The following is a 16,402-nucleotide window of genomic DNA, read 5'->3' as shown; positions in this document are numbered from 1 at the left end:
TATGTTAAATCCTAAGAAATGCGTCTTTGGTGTTGAGTCTGGGAAGTTTCTCGGATTCCTGATTGATCAAAGGGGGATAGAGGCTAACCCCGAAAAGATACAGGCGGTGATTGACATGAAGTCACCCCGCTCTGTTAAGGAAGTTCAGAAACTCACCGGTTGTCTGGCCGCCCTGGGGAGGTTCCTCAGCCGGTCAGGTGACAAATGCCTCTACTTCTTCCAAGCAATCAGGAAGAAGACCATATTTGAATGGGGGGATGATGCTGAGGCGGCGTTCAAGAGGTTGAAAGAGAATTTACATTCTCTTCCTAGGTTGGTCACCTTTTCCTAGGGAGACGTTGTACATGTATTTAGCCGTCTCAGACCATGCCCTCAGTGCCGTTCTCCTTGCTGAGCGAGACGGCGTGTAGCTCCCGGTTTACTTCATTAGCCATGTTCTTAAAAATGCTGAACTCCGGTACCCCATGGTTGAAAATTTTGGCCTTGCTTTGTATATGGCATTCAAAAAATTGAAGCCTTACTTTTTGGCACATCCGGTGGTGATTTACACAGACCAGCCACTCAAGCGGCCAATGTCTACCTTGGACTCATCCGGGAGAATTTTGAAATGGGCTATTGAAATGCAGAGCCTTGAAATCACTTACGAACCAAGAAAGGCAGTGAAAGGTCAGGCGTTTGCCGACTTCATTGTGGAAATGACTCGTCCGGTGGCTCCGGATAATCTTGATCAGGTTTGGAAAGTGTACGTAGACGGGAGCTCTACAAAGAACGGCAGTGGTGCAGGCGTAATTTATGAGTCTCCTGAAGGAGACAGATTTGAATATGCACTACGCTTCGAGTTTCAGGCCTCTAACAATGAGGCGGAATATGAAGCCCTGCTAGCCGGCATACGCATGTGTAAGGCGGCAGGGGCCATGAAAATTGACGCCTACTCTGATTGTCAATTGGTTGTTAGCCAGTATGAGGGAAGTTTTGAGGCTACCCATCCGGCTATGATTAAATATCTTCAGCCAGTCAAAGAAGAGACCAAGGCACTTGAGGAATTCCGGCTGAATCAGGTGCCTAGGTCGGAAAACAACCAGGCGGATGCATTGTCAAAGCTGGCATCTTCCGCCTGCCATGATACGCCTCGGTCAGTCTTCTGAGAAGTTCTTGAAAAGAGAAGCATCTATGAGGATCCCGTTGGAATTCTGGACCGAAGCTCTACCTGGATGGATGGCATCCGGGCCTATCTCTCAGAGGGCACACTTCCTGATTCGCCACAGGAAGCAGCCGTCCTGAAAAAGCGAGCTGCAAGATTCGAGTTGAAAAATGGAGAACTCTTCAAGGCGGGGTTTCTGAAGCCTTTGTTGAAGTGTGTCACCCCAGAAAAGGGGAAAGAAGTTCTCGAAGACTTGCACTCGGGATTCTGCGCCTCTCACATAGGCGGCAGGTCCCTAGCCGTCAGAACCAGACGACATTACTTTTGGCCCACTCTTGAGGCAGACGCCAAGGAGTTGGTGAAGAAATGTGACAAGTGCCAAAAATTTGGCAAACTCATTCACCGTCCGGCTACTAATCTGACGGCCATCCACAGCCCAATCCCGTTTGCAAAATGGGGCATGGACATTCTAGGTCCTTACACGCCTGCTCCAGGCGGAAAGCGCTACATCTTGGTGGCTGTGGATTACTTCACCAAGTGGGTGGAGGCTGAGGCGGTCAAAAACATCAAGACCTCAGACATAATTTCCTTCATCTGGAAGAATGTTATCACCCGGTACGGGGTACCCATGTCTATGGTGTTTGATAATGGTCCTCAGTTTGAGACGCCTCAGCTAAAAACTTGGTTGGGAGATCAGGGGATCTCAAGCTATTTCGCATCTGTTGGCCGGCCCCAAGCAAACGGCCAAGTTGAAGCTTTCAACAAACTCATCTCAGACGGCATTAAAAAGAACATAGAAAGAGCCGGTGGCTTATGGGCAGAAGAATTAATCCATGTCCTGTGGGCCATCCGGACAACAGCGAAGGGGGCAACCGGTGAAACCCCATTTCTCATGCTTTACGGTGCTGAAGCCGTCTTGCCCATCGAACATTACGAGCCGACTCTCAGAGTCATGCTGTATGATGAAGAGGAAAACTGGGAAGCAATGCGCCTGGCATTGGATTCACTCCCAGAACGCAGGGGCAATGCCGCCTTGCGTCATGAGATTTACCGTCTGAGAATGACGAGAGCCTACAACAAAAAAGTACACAAGCGTCCTTTGAAAGTTGACGACTTAGTGTTACGAAAAATGGAGGCAACCGGTAGGGCCAATGAGCTGGGAAAGCTAACCCCAAATTGGGAAGGCCCCTACCGGATGTATGAAGAAGTAAGGGACGGCACCTACCGCCTGGAAACTCCAGACGGCAGGCGCCTGCCTAGAACTTGGAATGTAGACAATCTAAAAAAGTACTTCTGAGAATGTAAACTTTTTGTAAACAGTGAGTCAGTTAATGAAGATTCAGACTTTGTTTGCAAAATTATCGTTTGATTATCCATCCGGGTAATATCCAGGCAAATTCCCCATTTACCTAACTAAGTTCGATACTTAGTGAAGGTTACATTTGTTTGTCCGCCTGGGTAATACTCCGATCTCTTGTTTATTTAAGTTTGATACTTTGTTTATTCAACTGCTTGACTATCCGCCTGGGTAATACTCAGACGGATTCTCCATTTATCTAACTAAGTTTGATACTTAGTATGATCAAATATTTGCCTGTCCGTCTGGATATTACCCAGACAGACTCGTATGCTTAAAAAAATAAGTTCGATACTTAGTGTAAATTCAACACTGATTAAGAAACTAAGCACAAAAACGTTTAGTGGCTACACAACTGGTCTCAAACAGGACAAGAGGCTAAAATGGCCGGATGGTTGCTATTTTTATAAAATCTCCTGTCCCAACATGGACAAAGGCGTCCGGCGACACCCCTCCGGGTGCAATCGTCGCAGAGAACAGATTATCTGTCGGTTCTATGTATCCATGCAGACGACAAAAATTGAACGACCAAATTGGTCAACTCATAAAACCGGCTGAAGTTCTCACTTAGGTTATTTATTTTAAAATTGCACCTCACCCCAATTGGGGCAAGAGTTCAATGGCTATGAAATCTCTACCAAGACGGGCATAAGTCGTCTGTGTAGTGACCGAAACGCCTGTTGGTGTACGGCTATGCACTTGGTTTGGGGCAATCACTACTGTGATTGATTGACTTACAAACATATCATGCTCCAATTGAAACCAATCACACAGCCGTCCAGGGGCAAGGACAGCCGGACTACTGACTAGTTAGGCAAGAAATCGCCGCATGCTTTTGATAAGATAGGAGAAAATTAAAAATTCAAATGATCAAAACCGAATTAGTCGGTGCAATTCATAAGTCCATCCAACCAAATGGTTGTAATGGATCAAATGTTAACCGGAACCCGTCCGGGAGAAAGAAATTGTTAATTAACCCGGCTCCATAGCCGGTAAAAGCACAAATACTTGGCACGGAGGCCGGAAAAAGCAAGTTTTGGCATACAACCACTGAATAAAAAGAAAATTAAAAAAACAAAGATTGGCATACTGCCGCTGAGGGGTCACTTTTGCCTGCAGACGGAGCCTCCTGGTTCTCCCCCTTCTCCTCATCATCTGAGGGTATTTGGTGCGCTTCGTCGGGACCAGGAAGCTCAGGCGCGGTTGGCTCATTGTTGCTGAGCCAGGCTTTAAAGGAGGCAGGCTCTGGCTCACCTTGCTCTCTCAAGTACACCACGTACTCGGCATAGCTGTGTGCCATTGCCCAGATGCTATAATCAGCGTCAGGGTACAAGGCAGCCCAAGCAATTTTCATACGGGCGTCGTTGCCAGCATCACTCTCAGCAACAAGGCGGTGTTGCTCCGCCTCCAGGGTTGCTGCAAAGTTTTTCTGAGCTTGAGCAGCATCCTTCTCCAGGCTCTCAACCTTGGATTTCAGTTTGCCAAGATCCGCCTGGGTCTTCTTGAGCGCCTCTTCAGCCTGTTTGGCGCTCTCATCTGCTTTCTTCTGGGCCTCCTCCGCCCCCTTCTTGGCCGTCTCAGCATCCGTTACTCGCTGGTCGGCCGCCTTCAAATCTAGCTCCAGTTGCTGGATTTTAGACGCCTGTGTCATAATTATTGCTTTAGTTTCAAGCTCATTTACGATAGTTGAGTGGAAAGCAATATTATCAGCGTCCATGGCGGACTTCTTGGCCCTTTTTACCTCTTCCCGTTTGCGGGAATAAGGATGTTTGAGCCCGTCCACCCGCAGCATGGCCTGCAAAAAGCAGGCGGTATAAGAATTACAGGCGGGATAATTACTTGGAAAAAATAACATTGAATTGACAAGTTTCTTACCTCAGCCAGAAGGGATAGAATGCGTTCAAGATTGAACGTCTCTATCCCAGGGGTATTGTCCTTATCCCTCTTCCAGACGGCATCCAGCATGGCCTTGGCGTGCTTCTGGACGTCTGGCCAGCGGGGAGATTGATCTGCACCACAATTAATACGTGATGAGTGCGAAACTAAGGCAGCACCTATCTGTTGCCGACCGTCTGAGGATGATGTCTGTTGGGAGTGGGATTTCACCCGTAAAGGCCACCCCAGCTCAAGCGGGGATTCAAAAGGGTTCTTACCTTCAGAGCCGGCCAAGCGGGAAACACTTGCAGGCGTGGTGAACCCCGCGGCTGCTGAGGGGTTGGCAAGATCAAGGCACAGGCTGCCGCCTACCTTCTCGAGTCGCCCCGCTATCCGCATTGTCTTAGCCCCGGCTGAGGCGCCAGGAGTTGACGCAGAGGCAGACTTTTTTATTTTATTGAGAACGGCTGGGGCCTCCTCCCTAGCCCGTTTGAGATTCTTCTCAAACGATTTCCCAACTTCTCCCCCCTGTGAAAATAAACAAGTAAAGGTTAGTATCCGGGCAAGACAGTTTATAAAATAAACTTAAGAAAGGGTCAGGCGCTCAATACCTTGGCCCTAAGCTCGGCCGCAGCTTTCTCCGCAAGATCTTTGCGGATGGTCGCAGAAGACCGCTTGGGAGTTTTCTCCGACTACAACATGTTTAGCGCTTCATCTGCAAAAAGAGAGAAATTGATCAGAATCATAAATCAATTTCGATAGAAAAATACTACAGACGGTGTGAACCCAGGCGCATACGTTTATTAAACATGTGCCCTAGCCTGCAGGCGGCTAGGAAACATTCATCCCTGAACCAGGCGCTCTTGGGAATCCAATTCTTAGGGACTTTTATTGTTTCCCCGGTTGACAGAGTTGCGTCTGTGAGGCCGAAAAAGTCTGCCTCGATTATTTTGTCAAAGTCTTCCTCTGGGATCCGGGGAAGATCGCACTTCCTGCCCAACAAGTCGGGCTTCTTATTGTACAGACGAAATTCATAATTTTCCCGTCTGGTCGGGGCTGACATCAGGTAGAACCTGTGCTTCCAGCCATCGAACTTGGAGACCTTGTCCAAGGTCATCATGTATTGCAGCTGTATGGTTAGAGTATACCACGCCCTCCAGCCGCCTGGGCTTCTGCTGAGGTAATGCATGCTTGCAAAGGCCTCCCAGCCGGGGTTAAGCCCTTGGAACTCGCAGGCGACAACATACCCCAGAATGTTGGTCCAGGAGTTGGGGGTAAGTTGCCAGACCCTAAGGCCGTAGCCTCTCAAAATTGCCTTCACCGCCTGGTGTAGGGGGAAGCGAAGGCCGACTTTGAACGCCGCCTCATAACAGCCAAAATAGCTGTTGGAGTTCTCTTGATCATTCCCCCAAGCGATGGTGCCCAGCTCAGGCGGCACCCGGATCTTATACCCGTCTCCAAGCGGGTGCATTTTCTTAAAGTTCTCTAAGTTCTCCCCCATCTGGATTTGGTCCTTGGAGGAGACGTGGATGCTGAAGGGATCGTCCTTCTCACTCCACTTTTTCCTTTCTTCCTCCTCGCTATCCGGAAGAGGGGGCAAGTCATCGCTGCTCTCGGAGGTAGAGGCGGAGCTGTTGCTCTCTGTCTCCCCCTCGCTTTGGTCCATGGGGGCAGAGGCGGCCTCGTCGCCGCCTTGGTCACACTCTTCCAAGAAAGAGTCAGCAGGGGTTGAAGGGGCGCGCAGAGGGGATCTCTCCAGAGTCGTCTGGTCTCCCTGACCAGACAATTCTCCCTCAGGCGTTTGGCCGCCTGAGCCTTCGCTTCTATAATTTGGATCAGTGGCCGTCTGCATTGTCCGAGCCATGGTGTCCTGCACAGACACATAACTGGTCGGAATCCATGGCAAAGGGTGGTCCCAACACCCCGAGCCGGCACTCCCAGTCCTAGACTCAGCCGTCCCTAGTGACCGGCTGGACTCTAACATAGGCTGTGCCGTGTGTGTTGGGGATGCATCCATTTATTGCAAGAAATATGTACAAGCGGTGAAAAAAGAAAAGAGCTGAGAGAGACAGAGACGGTACCTTTGGATTTGATATCTGAAGGAAGGCGGGTCCGGCTGGGTTGCGGAAGAACAAAGTTTCTTGCTCGCGCCTGACTCAAACGGATGACTTCTTCTCTCTCAAAGTCTTTCTCTCTAGAAAATTTTTGTAAACGTACAAAATTATGAGGGTAAAACGGCTATATATAGAGGGTAAATATGGGGGCATTTCCGTAATTTACCCGGAAGGTGAACGGTTACTCTGTAACGGTAAAATTACCACCAACCGAAGCGTGACATGTGTCACAGATGCCACGTGGCGTGCCACGTCACATCTGTGAGGGGCAAATGTTTAGGGTAATTTCACCCTGCCACGTGGCCCAATCAGAGGGAGACACGTGTCAGCCCCAAATTAGTCCAAAATGGACCAATCCCTGCTCGACACGTGTCATTCCAGAAATCAAGGGAAAAGGCGGCCTTCAGGCCCAAATCCCGAGAATGCCGCAAAACGGCGCAGCCCACCAATGATTAGGGTTCAGTGACCTAATCAGGGGCACAATTCCCAATGACCCTATAAATAGAGAGATGTCCCTCATTTTGAGGGCACGTTTTATCATTTATTACACATTTTACTCTTTGATAGAGACATCCTGAGCTTGGAATCCTAGCAGATCCCTACCTAAATTTCCGCACCTTTTTTCTCCCTTCAAGTTTCTAACTTGTGCGTCGGAGGCGGAGCACCACCCAACTGGTGTCTCCGTTTGTTTTGCAGGTACAGCTCACCCCGAATTAGTCTTCGTGTTGCAACTCTCCCGAGGGACAAAAACACCCAAAACACAAGCCATACTCCAAATTACAGTGATTACAACCCAGTTTACCCAACTAAAAATCCTACTACACTTGGCCCATTTATTAAAGCTTATTGAGTGAATGGTAATGCAAACAATGATGATCCAGATTATTATCTTTCCAATAAAGACTTTGATTATGAGAATTCTGATTAAGTGGTTGAATTACTTTTATATGTTTTCAATAAATGTCTTAAGTGAATTGATTATTGTTCGATTTTTCTATATTTTTGAATGAATTAAGTATTTTCATGGTGTATTCCTTTTAATTTTCAAGAATGGTATGAATAACCAGGGATTATGTCTTCAATAAAGGGAAATAAGCGATCTGGTTCCAAATTAGGCAAGGTCCTTTGAAAGTTAACCCATAACACTTAAAACATCATGAAAGTGGTGAACAAGGGAAACCAAAATTATAAACTTGACTATTACAGTGAGGTCTTTAAGAGAGTTGTTGCAGCAAAACCACTTGTTTAATTGGGAAAGAAAGACCCAGCCAGTCTTGAAAACTAGATTAGGGAGTTTGACAAGTTGTTTGACGCCATAAATTGCCTAAGTGAGTTGAGGGTGAATAATGGCGCTTATTGTATAAGGGAGAAAGCTGAATTGTGGTGGACCAAAAAAAAAAAGATGAGTTGTTGAAAAGACCAAACTTTGGGTGGGTTGAGTTTAAGGAAGCGTTGAGGGAGAAGTATTACCTAACCTATCTATGAAAGAAAAGTGTATGGAGTTTACTAATCTAAGGATGGGGAGTATGTCTATCAATGAGTAATACAACAAATCCATTGACCTAATGAGGTTTGCACCTAAAGTTGTCCTAATTAAAACCATTAAGGCCAAGAGATTTGAGAAAGGGTTAACCATAACTCTGAGTGACTTTTGAAACCTTGGGTGAAGTTTATGGTCGTGCTACCCATTTGTACGGGATTAAGGGAAAGGAGATTGATAGTTCTAGGGAAGGTGAAAAGAAAGCATGGAATTCTCAAGGGAACGAAGGTTTTAATAGTAGGAGGGATAATAAGGGAAACTTTGGGAAGGAAAATGATGGACAAGAAACCAATGTTCGAGGAATGAGGATCAAGGAAACAATGAGAAATCCAAGAGATTGTATTTTTGTAGGTGTAAGATGAACCACCGTTGGAAAGATTGTGAAGGTAATCCAGTGACTTGTCATTATTGTCAAAAGCTAGGACACCGTGAATATGAGTGCTCTAAGTAGGAATTTGATGTCAAGGCAAGGAAAGTTCAAGAGAGTAAAACCTATTCAAGCCAAGCCACCTCAGTCTAGTGGACCACAAGATGGAACTAATAACAATAGAGAGAATCTTTCTAAGGGGCGCTTTTGTAACGAATAATTGTGAGCGTGAAAGCTCTAAATGAATTAATATGTCCTCTATGGTTCAAGCTTTTTGAATCCTTATATGTGACTCTCATTAATAAAAGTTAAATTATTATAGCATTTGAATTTTCAAGGTTCATGTGAAGTTTTCATGTGAAACATAATTGTTCGAATTCTGAGTGCTTGTTAAAGTTTTACGGAATTTTTATTCCAAAGTGGAAGATACATATTTGCTTTTATCAAGTGGAAGGTGGAAAATAATAATTTTTATGTGTACATCATGAAATTGTGTGTATATATATGATATTTACATTCCTTTTCTCTCTCTCTGCCCTAGCCTCCAAAATCATCGAATGTTAGTGTTAGGGTTTGGGACTTGGGGTTAGGATTCGGGAGATTTTGCTGAATTTCGTGGTGTATTGGTGTTCGAAGGGGAAAGGGGAGGTGGTCAGGGCAGCGCCGACGTCGGGGGAGGGGAAGGACTCTAGGTGGCCGATGCTCCGGGGAAGGGGGGCGGACTGGCGGTGGTAGCAGGCTGAACATGGGGTGGTTTTGGTGTTTTGTTTTTTTGTTTTTAATTATTTATTTAAATTATTTTTTTATGGTTAACAGAATTATGTTAACAGAGATTTAACATTAAGGGTACAACAAAGTTACTAACGGAACTTTAGGATCACAGTTTAGACATTTCAAAAACCATGGGCTCACAGGCCGTACAATGTACTAATGTAGAATTTCGAGCTCCTCAAGGTTACATGATAGAATTTCCAAAATAAAATAAAAAAAGTTAAAAACAATTACTCTTACAACTCATTTATGTCTAACCCACTTTGCATTTGATCACTCAAACTGGATCAATGCTAAATAGCCCAAATCAACACGGACCGTGCACTACCTTAACTCTCCACACCACAACAAAACAAAATCACACCACTCCCAACGCACTTTGTCACATACTCAAATTAGAGAGAGAAAAAAGAAAAGTCAGAAAAATGTCTTGTCCAGTCCTCACTGATGTCAGTCAACAACCAAACACATTTTCACCAACATATCTTTTTCAAATATTTTTTTTGTACGTCCCTTTCTCCTTCGTATAAAGTGCGCACCACCACCCCGTGCAAAATTTATTTCATTTTCCTTTTTTAAGCTCTCAACTATACTGTACTTCACTGTTTCTTTCAAATTTCAATGGGGCATGTTTTCCTCACTTTTCCCTCTTTTTAGGGTTAGGGTTCTTCGTCAATTTTATTTTTCGGCGATTTTTTGAGGAAAGTGGTAAAAATGGAGTCGGAAGAGTATTACTGGAAGAAGGAGAGAGCTGCTTTGCTTATTTCTTTGATAATGGCGTCGATTTCTATGGTTTCTTTGCTCGTTGCTTTTAGTTATTATTGCTACATTCGTAACAAAGTCTCTAAACGCTCCAATCTTCAGCAAAGTATGTTACAATTTTCTGATTCTTGTTATAAATTTATTTACATTTTGGTTTTGTTTATTTTCTCTGTTTGCCTGAAATTTGTTCTAATTTTTCGTAATTTTGTTCACTTTTTTTAAAAAGCTTTTTAGGACATTGTTGAGTTTGATGTTTATGTATAAATTCACCTTTTTTTAAAAAAAAAAATTTAATTCTTATTTTTATTTTAACTAATGTACTTAATTGAGCCTAATGTGTATGTATATATTATATATTGTTTACATGTGAAGTGGAAACAGAAGAGAAGAATGTATGTACAAAAAAATATGGAGTATGAAAGAAAAAATGAAAAATAGAAGATGATTAAGAGTTAAGTTGTATAAATCATTAGTTATGTAAGAGAGTCAATTAAAGGGAGTAGAGTAGACTTCCTGCTGACTGACTGCTGAGTGAATTGTTTTGCAAATGAACAACTGGTAGTTGTGACTTGGACTTTTGGTTGTAAGAAGAGTTTTTGTTGTGGAAATGCTGGGTTGCCCGGGTGTCAGAAAATGCCGGGTACCTGGAAGAATGTACTGAGGGAAAGTGACTGATTTTGGTTTGATCTGCTTAGTGAATTTTCTAGTTTTATGAAGTGCCAACTTTTTAGATAATTGTTGGACTTTCGAGGATCTAACATAGGTACTTGAGATGAAATGATGAGTGATTAAAATATGCGTAGTGTCACATTAACGATTTCTGCCCACTGTATTGGTGTTTATGCTTTTAACTGGAATTGAACATTGGAGTGAATTAGCATGGATTTTTGGAAATGGAAGGCAAACTAATCTAATCCCTTATGAATTTTGGATTAATGGATGGTTTAGAAAACAAGACCTTTCCTTTAGCTGCTGGAAGTAGATTTTTGGTGATAGCATGAAGTATTTAAAGACCATTTAGCAGCTGCATTTGATCCTGATTTTAATAATTTTAAAATTTAACTCACGAGTTTCATCTGTCAATAAAAATACTAAGGGCCTGTTCTCTTACGTTGAAATTCAGTTCAGTTCACCTCAGCTCAGTTCACTTCAACTCCTAATTTCCTTCTCTTATAAAATATTCATTTCAGTTCAATTCAGCTGAGTTCAGTCAATGAGAACAGGCCCTAAAAAGTTCTAAAGTCTCATATATGTGAAAAGATTTCGCTCTTTCTCATTTTAATTAAATTTGGTTCAGATAAGTTGTCCTTTGCTTGCAGTGGGATATAGAAGTAGCAATTTAAAGCTAAAAGCCTCTGTGTTTATATGTCTCTAATTCGGATGTACATTAATGTTAAACACTTACTCATCACACACTTACTTTGGTAGAAATATTCTTTCTTCAGCCTGACATCTTATTCTTTTGCCTAAGTGGGGCATTTCCATATGTCTTTCAATTGTGTATTTGAAGGACTTGACAATGATGACAAAAGTGGGGCATCAAATTCGACTCTTGAAGTTGCTTGTGAGAAGGGATTACAAGTGTTTACATTCAAGCAGCTCAATTCCGCAACTAGTGGTTTCAGCAAGTCAAATATTATAGGGCAAGGTGCATTTGGTTCAGTGTATCGTGGAGTACCTAATGATGGGAGGAAGGTTGCTATTAAATTGATGGACCATGCTGGAAAGCACGGAGAAGAGGAATTCAAAATGGAGGTTTGTTCTCTATGAAGTATTACCAAAAGTCAATCCTCAATCCCTCTTTTTTCTATGCTATCACAAATTTGATGTTTGATCGGTCACTTTTATATGCAGGTTGAATTGCTGAGCCGACTTCGCTCTCCATATTTGCTTGGTTTGGTGGGTCACTGTTCGGATAGTAATCATAAGTTGCTGGTTTATGAGTTCATGGCAAATGGTGGATTGCAAGAGCACCTGTACCCTTCTAGAGGTATGTATATGGCCTTTAGTAATTAGGTTTCTCCTTTTCCACCTTTGTTGCATGATGTGTAAAGGGTCATGGTGCAATGTAAGAAATTTAAAACTCAATTTAAACTAAAAATTTCTTTTCTGCTTTGTTCTTTTTCATCTTGAACTATCTCATCGTGTTCTTTACTCGTATATTTATGAGTTATATCAGCTTCTTTAATCTTTCTTCTTGTGAAATTATCCTTTGTCTTGGATATATCCGATGACTTCTGAATCTTCTGTATTGTGATGTAGATTATGCTCTTTGTTTTGTTTTGTTTTTTTATAATTAATACTTAAGCTGATCTATCAGTCTAGTACTTAGTTAGTGATTGGATAAAAAATGTAGTTGTGCTTATCACATATTCACACTTGCCCCAATGTCCCTCCCTACAAAAAACGATGCTTCTTATGACATCTTAGAAGGCCCTTACTTTGGGAAACTTTTCTCGTTGATAAACTTTCACAGTGAGCTTATCTCTAGAGTGTTTATTAGATCCATGTACTTTTCCTTCAACAGTTGAAACAGAATGTGGTAGTACACGAGTCATATAGAAGTCAGTTTATCAACAAGAAAAGTTTCCCAAACTCAGTCAAATTCTTGCTTGCAATGGCCTGTTTGTCTTCTGTGATTTGCAAGTATTGTGACCGATAAAGAACTAAAATAATATCTTGATGGACATGCATAGAGTTTTTGGAAAAGTTGGAACAGAGATGTTTTCACATTCCATAGTCAGACCGGTGAAAGTTCAATATTGATTGTGTGAAGACGGACAAGTTGCTGGGTGTTCTGTTTTCTTCAATAAAGGTCTCAATGCTTATAACTCTTTGTTGTCCATACTCCATAGCCTTATTTAGGACTGGAGGATTTGTTGTCTATATGTCTTAAATTCAGAACACTGCAGTTTTACTGTGCAGACATTACTGTTTTTAATGCTGGAGTATACTATTTGTTCTATCTTTCCTTGAAGTGAGATTTGAATGTGGTTATCTTACATGTTCATTTAGGTTCAAATGCTTTTCCTTCCAAGTTGGATTGGGAGACACGGTTAAAAGTTGCTTTGGATGCTGCAAAAGGGTTGGAATATCTCCATGAACATGTGAGCCCACCTGTGATTCACAGGGATTTTAAGAGCAGCAATATTCTTCTCGACAAGAACTTCCATGCCAAGGTTTCTGACTTTGGATTAGCTAAGCTTGGACCGGAGAAAGCAGGTGGACATGTATCCACACGAGTCCTGGGCACCCAGGGTTATGTTGCTCCTGAGTAGGGGCCACACTATCTTTTCTCAGTTAGAATTTTGCTCTGGTCATAATAAGTTCATCTCTGAATTTGTAAATAATATATTCTTCTGCAATTTTTTTTATATATTTTATAATTCTTTTTGTAGGTATGCATTAACAGGACATTTGACCACAAAATCAGATGTATACAGCTATGGGGTTGTCCTCCTGGAGCTGCTTACAGGCAGGGTACCAGTTGACCTTAAGAGACCTCAAGGTGAAGGTGTCCTTGTGTCTTGGGTAAGCTTACTCTTCTTAGTTTTTTCACATATATAGCGGACACTGGAGGATTCATTGGCAACAAGTAGCATCTTAAATAAAATTTTATCTATCCAATTTGATATTTGGGTGCAAATTGGGAATTCGAGTAGCTTCAAGGGAACAAGTGTGAGGTCCAAAGGTTTGTTGTTGTTGTTGTTGCGGCCCTATACCATTTAGTCTTGAAAACTATGAAAAGTGATGAAGTTTGATCAAATTGCCATATTGGATAGGTCCTTTGTTTTTAATATTGGACTCTTATTTATAAACAAGTGCTTGGGAAAATACATTCTTTTGTTTTGATGGATCTGTAATTCTTATCACACCGCCTTTATGTTGTATTCATCTTCTGCATTTGATTTGACTAACTGATTCATCCTCTAATATCTGTCTCTTTTGGAATTGTGATGGACAAAACTACAAAAGGCATTGCCAAAGCTCACTGATAGAGAGAGAGTTGTACAGATCATGGATCCAGCATTGGAAGGTCAGTATTCGATGAAGGAGGCTATCCAGGTTGCTGCTATCGCAGCAATGTGTGTGCAGCCAGAGGCTGATTACCGACCACTAATGGCTGATGTTGTACAGTCTCTTGTTCCTTTGGTGAAGCTTCAAAGATCAACTTCAAAGGTCAGCGGCTGTTCTAGTTTTCATGCACCCAAGTCTCCTACAGCTACTAACAATATCATTAAATGTAGCGACACTCTATTGACCGAGTCCTAATTATTGAAATGCAATCGTAGGCAGCATTGTTCACCAACTATTATGGGGGTTGAGGATATTTGTATGTAGTATTAACTAAGAGATATTCCAACCAGTGGTACTAATTAGAAGGCATGTATCTATTAATCTAATAGGCACACTTTGACTTGTAAGTTGTAACTCTTTCTTGTATCTTTGTCTGGATAAGGAATTCAAACTAGGTCTTATTATGATATTATGGGATAATCTAATCATATAACTAATATATAAAGCTAAACTTTTAGTCAGGTCACGACATTGTGACACTTGGCGTTTTAACTTTTCGCCAAGGGTCGCGCCACGTTGGAGCAATTTAAATAGACTTCATAAGATTTAAAAAAAAAATAGAATTTTAGGATAAAATTTTATAACTAATATATAAAGCTAAACTATTAGTCAGGAAACGACATTGCGACACTTGGCGTTCCAACTTTTCGCCAAGTGTCGCGCCACGTTGGAGCAATTTAAATAGACTTTATAAGATTAAAAAAAAAAAAATAGAATTTTACGATAAAATTTTAAGTTTAGAATTTTATTTTCGATAAATGACCAATATTTATGAGATATAAATTGAATTATAATTTTATTCAAAAAGATTATTAGATTATAATTCTTAAAAATTATCATGTAAATTTAATTTTTTATGTCATAATATTTTTTTTGGAGCGAAGGAATTAGTTTAAAGCGTAAAACATCTATTTATAATATATACTAATCGGTTACAATACTATACTTCACAACTTATAGAATTTTATTACCACATAGACCTGTCAATTAGGGTTGAGTCATGAGTCATCTCGGATTGGGTCACTTTAGGTTACGAGTCAAGAAATGTTCAACCCTTATCCAAAGTTTTGGGTTCAGGTCAACTCAACACGGGCCGGGCTTTGAACATTTATCTTATTTAATTTATTATTTGTTTATTTTTTATGTACTAAATCGAACATTTCCACCAATATAAGTATTAATCATTACATGCCTACTAGATAGCAAATCGTCACAAAGCACATCAATAAACTAATTTTGTACCAATGGTATATTTTAAATTTGACGTATAGATTAAAAATTTTATCTTTAAATTCAATAAACAACCCGGGCACAAAACTAGTATATATATAGAAAGGGGAGTTTTTCCGAGTTTTTAGAGAGCCACGTAGGATTTAATTTTCTTAGCGCGCCATGTAGGATTATAAATTTAAGTTGTAGCCAATTAAATAAGAAATTATTAATTTCTTTTACAATTAAATAATTCAAATGCCACGTAAGCAAAATTGACGAATGAGATTTTAAAGTTTAAATTAATTAAATACATAATATTATCTTTAGAGATTAGGAATTTTATCTAATATTTTAAAACTTATATAATAACAATTTAATCACATATGAAAATATTTTTTTAAAAAAATACTAACAAACCGTGCATCGCACGAGATTCATCTAGTGACATTGATCTATATCCTGCAGCCTAAGCTACTTACTAATTGGTAACTACCTGATCTTCTTTTATTATTATTATTATTATTATTATTATTATTATTATTATTATTATTTTGAATAGCTCTTTTATTATCTTAGTATTATCATATAATGCTTCTTTAGCTGTCCTTACCTTTAAGTATGACATCTATCGGTCAAAATTTGACCAAAAAGAAAATAAAAAATCTAACAAAATTATGATTTAAGGTAAACTAAATAAATAAATAAAGTGGGAATGCATGTAATATTTGTCTTCAATTTTTTTTTTAAATAAAATCTATCTTATACTTCTTATTCCATTAATGCTAGATACAATTTGTTTGAATTTTTTAAAATATTTTTTTTTTTGTATTTATACTAAAATTTATTGCATATTTAGATAAAAATTTTAATATAAAAAGATAATATTTTACATTTAATTAATTTTAACTTAAAAAATATCATTTGCTAATTTTGTTTGCGTGACATTTAAATTAATCTAATATATATAAATAAAGTAGGCATTTTTCGGGAGCATTTAACGCGCCACATAAGAAAAGGTATTATTTTGACCAATGAAATTTTAGATTAATAATTTATTTTAGAATTAAAAAATTCACTCACCACCTAAGAAAAAGTGACGAATAAGATTTAAAAATTTTGCCACATAGGTAAAAATAACGAATAGTGAACAATTAAAATTATTTAAAAAAACTAATAATTACCTTTT

At 40.4% G+C, this 16,402-nt stretch overlaps 1 protein-coding gene across 2 annotated transcripts; it reads left to right on the top strand.

The window, feature by feature from the left end:
• The first annotated feature begins 9,572 nt into the window (after positions 1-9,572).
• On the top strand, positions 9,573-14,416 carry LOC110709102 (probable serine/threonine-protein kinase PBL7). Of its 2 annotated transcripts, none has more exons than XM_021887315.1 (6): positions 9,573-10,033; positions 11,399-11,682; positions 11,782-11,917; positions 12,943-13,201; positions 13,326-13,458; positions 13,903-14,416. In XM_021887315.1, the coding sequence occupies exons 1-6, from the start codon at positions 9,880-9,882 to the stop codon at positions 14,197-14,199; spliced, it is 1,263 nt and encodes a 420-aa protein (XP_021743007.1). In that variant the 5' UTR covers positions 9,573-9,879; the 3' UTR covers positions 14,200-14,416. The 2 variants fall into 2 exon arrangements, with proteins under 2 accessions (XP_021743007.1, XP_021743008.1); XM_021887316.1 differs by having other exon boundaries at positions 9,580-10,033; positions 11,438-11,682.
• Positions 14,417-16,402: the final 1,986 nt, after the last annotated feature.

This window comes from Chenopodium quinoa, unplaced genomic scaffold, assembly GCF_001683475.1.
Source record: "Chenopodium quinoa cultivar QQ74 unplaced genomic scaffold, ASM168347v1, whole genome shotgun sequence".
NCBI lineage: Eukaryota > Viridiplantae > Streptophyta > Magnoliopsida > Caryophyllales > Amaranthaceae > Chenopodium > Chenopodium quinoa.
The sequence above is the reverse complement of the archived record's forward strand: the minus strand, read 5'-3'. Positions and strand labels throughout refer to the sequence as shown.

What these genes read in the sequence shown, in the direction of transcription:
- LOC110709102 (XM_021887315.1), top strand. Translation starts at nt 9,880, where the DNA reads ATGGAGTCGGAAGAGTATTACTGGAAGAAGGAGAGAGCTGCTTTGCTT. An exon ending in ACGCTCCAATCTTCAGCAAA is followed by an intron (nt 10,034 to 11,398) that starts GTATGTTACAAT and finishes CTTTTGCCTAAG; the next exon opens with TGGGGCATTTCCATATGTCT. An exon ending in GCACCTGTACCCTTCTAGAG is followed by an intron (nt 11,918 to 12,942) that starts GTATGTATATGG and finishes ATGTTCATTTAG; the next exon opens with GTTCAAATGCTTTTCCTTCC.